The sequence below is a fragment of the Chinchilla lanigera genome, unplaced genomic scaffold (genome assembly GCF_000276665.1).
Source record: "Chinchilla lanigera isolate Chin_1 unplaced genomic scaffold, ChiLan1.0 scaffold00014, whole genome shotgun sequence".
Taxonomy (NCBI): domain Eukaryota; kingdom Metazoa; phylum Chordata; class Mammalia; order Rodentia; family Chinchillidae; genus Chinchilla; species Chinchilla lanigera.
In genome coordinates this window covers 23204987-23210986 of record NW_004955415.1, presented here as the reverse complement: position 1 = coordinate 23210986, position 6000 = coordinate 23204987, and the positions used below count along the sequence as shown (strand labels likewise).

The window sequence follows — 6000 nt, the reverse complement described above, 5'->3', positions numbered from 1 at the left end:
ATCAATATGGTAAGACTATCAGTGTTGTTCTTTACTGTTGGAAGAATTTCTTCCAAAAGAAAGCATTGGATAAATAATAACGGGGTCATAACACATAAGTTGGATATTATAAAATTGGTTTTGTTCATTAATTATGTTTTATTCATTTCTGTAGTTATTTTTATATAATTCATGTAAACTTCTACTCCAGTCTCTATTTTTCTCTGTATTCACAGTCAGACTTTCCTGTGTTGAGCATCTTATTTTGCTTTTCTTAATTTTTCTTTTGAATCCCAGAACCATCTTGTTCAGTGTGATGTCTGGAGAAGAAACTCTATTTTTGTTCCCAAGCCCCAGGTCTGTTATTCTGTAGCCAGCATGACTTATTTTAAAGGAAATTCCTCAAGATGCTTTATCTTCCTGTAATGAGTTTGGAGAGAGTTGTTTTAATTAACTGAAGTTGTGGCTCTTAGAGTCCTTGACCATGGCAAGTCTGGGTATTGTATGAAAAGAAATATTTAAATTATATCACTTGTACTCTGTTGTGTGTTTAGATATATCCTTCGGAGTTTGGAAAGGAGAGGATGAAGGAAGAGCAAGTTCAAGGACCAGTAGAATTATTAAGCATTCCTGAAGATGCTGCTGAAAAGGACTGGTATTGAGTCATTATAGAATTTGAAACTGAATCTCATAAATTCATGTCATCAGTTCAGAATCCTGGTTAGCCTAATAGGACTGAATTTTACACTTTTATCATTTATGGTTCAGACAGGTTGCAAAACAGATTATAGTCTGTCAGAAGTGGCTTACTGTTCCAGCAGTGTTTTGTGTATTTACATTTATATATTCTCGAAAATGGTTATCACAGTTTTTACAAAACATTTCATGATAAATTGATTTAGTTTTTTTTTCTTATGAGTGTCGCTTTCATTTTGAGTTGTTACATTCCATATAAAAGATACCAAAGGTCTGTTTAACCTTCAAATTATATCATTTTTCTTATTTGAGAGTTAAATAGAAAAATAAAAGAATTATAGTACATATCAAAGAAATAAATTGAAGATAGTTTTTAAGCCACTAGGTGGAGCTATACATCCATTTAATAAAAATGGTGATTAAGTAGATGGGTGGCGGGAGAGGCAGATGAAAACTTTCAAAGAGTATTTTTGTAGTTAAATGAAATTAAACTTACAACTGTTTGGACTTGATGACACCTGAATATGGTGAAAACATATCTTTCTCATTAGAATTTCTTTCTCATTAGAGCTAATACTTTCTAAACATTTTTACTATAGTAAATTCATGCAACAGTTTTACTTGAGAAGGTTTATTATATAGCGAAACAAAACTCAGCCAAAATAAATAACTTTTCTAAGAAATACAGTTACAGATAAGTATATGTAATTCTTACATTGCATTTCTAGATAAGTTTTGATCCAAATACCAAAAATCTATATCTTGTCAGAATAATGGTTTAAATTTAAGTATTGGATTATAAGCTGTCTTGGTTACTTTTCTCTCATTGCTGGGACAAAATACCTGAAATGACTAGCTTACAGTTTGTGGAGGTTTCAGTCCTTACTTGGCAGATTACAAGGCAGAGTGGCACATGGCAAAGGGCTGCAGCTCATGGTAACAGACACAGCAAAGCAACAACCAGGACACACTAGGGAAGACAGGAGAGGAATGGCCTCAAGCACCCTTTTCCTCTCCCTTACATATGCAAACTATCCACCCCAGGGCGGGTGCAGCTCTCACACCCCTAATCAATCAAACTTTAAAAGCCTGCCCCATGGCCGCTTGAGGCTTTGGGGGGACACACAGACAAACCATAACTTAAGCTGGGTATGGTGGTGCACTCAGGAGGCTGAGGCAGAAAGATTACTTCAAGTTTGAGGCCAGCCTAGGCTACAAAGTGAGTTCAAGGCCAGCCTGAACTGCTAGTGAAATCCTGCCTCAAAAAGACAAAAAAAAAAGTATTGGATTGTCATAAAGGCAAAGACATGAAATAAAGATAGCTTGGAATGAAGCCCAGCTTTTAATATATTTTTCTTAAAATGATTATATCTAGTTTAATGAAGTTTCCTCCTTGTAGGAGCTCTAGAGAAAAATTGAGAGATTATCAGTTCAAACGACTGAAGTACTATTACGCAGTAGTGGACTGTGATTCTCCGGAAACAGCAAGTAAAATTTATGAGGATTGTGATGGCCTGGAATTCGAAAGTAGTTGTTCTTTCATAGATCTAAGGTACTCCAATGTGTGTCTTACTAGTTGACTGTTACTGCAAATAAGTAAAATGTTTGAACAGATAGTGCTGTCTGTTGTTTTATTTTCCAAGAAGGTTGCTTGCTTTTGGACGAACTGTTATGTGAAACGTCACTGTGTAAGAAGGAAAATGAACAAAAAAATGCTGACGTATTATGTATAAAATCTTCGCACACATATGTCCTTTCAAACATGTTGACTGTGTTATGCAGTGATTATAAGTCATATGCAGTGGTATTTCTTTGTAGTTCTTTTAGCACTAAAAGCCAGGTGAAGTAACTTAAACAAAAAAATGGCATTGATAAAGGGACAGAGTAATTCGCTAATGGACTGATATCACTAGATCCATGCTGTCTAATAGAGTAGCCACTAATATGTGGGTGTTTTGTTTCATAAAATGAAATAAAACTTAAAAATTAATTTTCTCAATCAGACTAGTCATTTCAAGTAATTAATGGTCACATTTTGGAGAAGCAAGCAAGTACAAATCGTTGCAATCGTAACCGGAAGCTCTTAATGGACAGCACTGATCTAGTGTTTCAGTGAGTGAACGCTGTTGCAGCCAGTCTTCAGACTTAGGCATTATTTTCAGCAACTGCTGAAGCCTCACTAACCCAGAGCTGAGAAACCTTAGATGGTTGTAAATGTGAGTTCTAAGAAAACAGGAAGCTGAACTACTGTACCTTTTCATTTTGTGCCTAGTCCTTTTGAATGCGGGAAATCATCCTACTGTGACACTGAATAGAAATCACTTCTTTGGATCTAGGTTAGAGGCTTTGTTCTCAAAATGATATATTTCAGGAAAAGATTCATAATCACTATGACCCCTGTACTTTGTATATTCAGGCAGGTAGAAAAAGTAAAATGGGAAAGTATAATTTGAGGTAAGATTTTATTAGCATGCTTCAGTATTCAGTAAGAATGGCATGATCTGATTATATAAAGTTGTTTCCCTCATTTTTTATTCACAGTTTCAGTGATAGATTCTTGATCTGAATTATTTGCCAAATATTTGTTAGCATGGTAAACACTTAGGCAATTATGAATTCATGCTAATTTCATTTCAGCATCATTTTGTTCCGTTTCCTTTTTTTGGGACATTTCCATGCAGTGTTAGAATAAGCTCTTGTGGTACCTAGAAGATAAGATCAATAACCATGGGAAATTTTTAAATTTTACTTTCTTTGTTGTACTTTGTCATATATGACATCAGGAAAAAACATTTCAGTTTCTGCTGCCATCTAGTTATCTAAGGAAACCTTTTTCAAAAAATCTTCCCCAATCTTCTCCAATTGGATTACTTTTAGAAAGACTGATCTCACTAGACATACTGATGCACACGTGTAATCCCAGCACTTGGGAGACAGGAGGATCACCGTGAGTTTAAGACCATCTGGGCTACATAGTGAGTTCAAGACCAACCTGAACTACAAAGCAAGACCCCCATCTCAAAAAAATCAGAAACAGTCGGGCATAGTGGTACATGCCTATAATCCCAGCATTTGGGAGGCTGAATTAGGAAGATTGCTGCAAGTTCAAAGCCAGCATGGGCTACATAGTGAGTTTAAGGCCAGCCGGAACTACATAGGGAGACCTTGTCTCAAGAATACCTAAAACAAAAATAAAAATTATTGATCTCATATTTCTGCATGGTGGCACATGCCTATAATCCCTACATTCTGGGAGGCTAAAGCAAGCAAGCCCAGCCTAGACAACTTAGGTGACTTAGCAGACTCTGTCACCAAATAAAATATAAAAGAGGGATAGGGATGTAACTCAGTGTGAAGGCATTGGGTTCAATCCCCAGTACCACAAAATATATATATTTAGTACAGTATACTAAGTATAATTACTGTAATACACTAAATCTGTGCAGCAAAAGTGTAATCTGGACAAGGATAGTATACAAACTTAATTAAAATTACCTATTTGCTCCCACCCAAAATTTTGGGTTTTTTCCATATAGATGATTGAACTCAGGACCTTTACACTAAGCTAGGTCCTTTGTTAAGGTAAATCTCCAGCCCTTTTTTTAAATTTTGAGACAAGATCTCACTAAGTTGCCCAAACCAGGTGCGAACTTGTAATCCTCCTGCCTCAGCTCTCCCAGAGTGCTGGCCAGAAACTCACTTTTAATATAATACATAGTCTCAGTCTTCTGTGTGTGTGTGTGTGTGTGTGTGTGTGTGTGTGTAAACAGTCTCCTACATAAATTATAAAACCTAAATACCAGAACTGTAGATTATTTGGTATGTTGCTTTTTTCCATTCCCTAGCCTAATGCCTAAAAATTGTTAATTACAATGGTTAATTTACTTTGTAAAAGCTAGTTATTTGTGTAATGAAGTTGTAAGATAGTATTATTGAAGGCTTTGGGTCTTGAATCAACCTTTCGTCTTTATTTCCAATGACACATCACGTATTTGATACTTTATATTCAGAACACATTACCCGTTAATCATTCTGTTTGATCTTTAGAATAACATAGAGCATACCAGTGACTGCACTGTTACACGTCTGGGTCCTTTTGAAACATGATGGATCCATATGTGCTTGCACTTGACTTACATTAACTGGCTCCTCAACTCAGTGTCTATCAACAACATTCTCACAGATTTAGTAGAATTTCAGATTTATAGCTTAAGAATTTCAGAAATTTTGTGTCACAGTAACTTCTAACATTGTTTTTCTCTTCTACATGTGTGTTCTCTAGAAATTTTATATGGCTTGTATGTATAAACTACAGCTAATTAGTTGAGAATCTAAGCTCTAAATTTTTTTGTTTGCATCTTAGGTTTATACCAGATGATATTACTTTTGATGATGAGCCTAAGGATGTAGCCTCAGAAGTGGATTTAACAGCATATAAACCAAAGTATTTCACATCTGCTGCAATGGGAACATCAACGGTATCTCAACATTTAAAAAAATTTATAGCTGGACTCCATTGCTTAAGAAGAGACTTGTATATTATTTGCTTATAGCATTCTTAGAAAGTATTCAAATCATTAATGTACAAATCCAAATAGAAGTGAAACACATGTGTTTGCATTATCTAGTACATCTGTTTGAACCTATTTTCAGATTCTTTCTGTGCTTCTAAGTTAATTTCAGTCAGTTGCTTCCTAATGTTTCTGTCTTGGCCACACACTCTTACTAACTAGATTCTTAGGGTTTGGTAGAGCCCTTTCCTAGCATGCACAAAGCCTTGGATTTGATCCAGTACCACCACAAAAATAAAAACAAGCAAAAAACAGCTGTATTATTTATTAGACAATAATCAGTTTTTAGTATTCTAGGGAATAGGGGAAAGGAAGTGACAGATTACCTCAAATGGCAGTTAAATAAAAATAGTGAAAATTTAAAACTAAGAGCATGTTTTTCTACAGATATAATCAACGGTTTTAAAAGCTGTAGAAGTAGGATAAGAAGCAATAGTTGTCCCATTAATAGTTAGTAACAGCCAAAAGGTTTCTGTGTGTTGAAGTGAGTTGTTACTTAGCTTACTGACTTCTCTTCCTCAGCTTACATACCTACTCACAGCTGTACTCTGAAGCTGCCACCCTGGCTTCCCTTTGCCTTTCCTGTATGACAGACCACTGTCCTCTTCCAAGAAGAGGCTGGTGGTGAAGAGAGATACAATATGTGCCACTTGCAGTGCTGTGGAGGATGTAGTGTAATGTTGATTAGTTAGTTGATTAGTGTTGATTAGTAAAACCCCACCATTGTGGAATAAGTAAAGTCCAAAAGAGTTAC

At 35.5% G+C, this 6000-nt stretch overlaps 1 protein-coding gene across 1 annotated transcript in view; it reads left to right on the top strand.

The window, feature by feature from the left end:
- Positions 1-6000, top strand: part of Esf1 (ESF1 nucleolar pre-rRNA processing protein homolog) — a 64507-nt gene that overhangs the window by 10041 nt on the left and 48466 nt on the right. The window contains exons 5-7 of the mRNA XM_005380886.2: positions 534-634; positions 2075-2227; positions 5039-5153. Coding sequence (XP_005380943.1) covers positions 534-634; positions 2075-2227; positions 5039-5153 — 369 coding nt within the window. The remainder of the gene's footprint in view (positions 1-533; positions 635-2074; positions 2228-5038; positions 5154-6000) is intronic.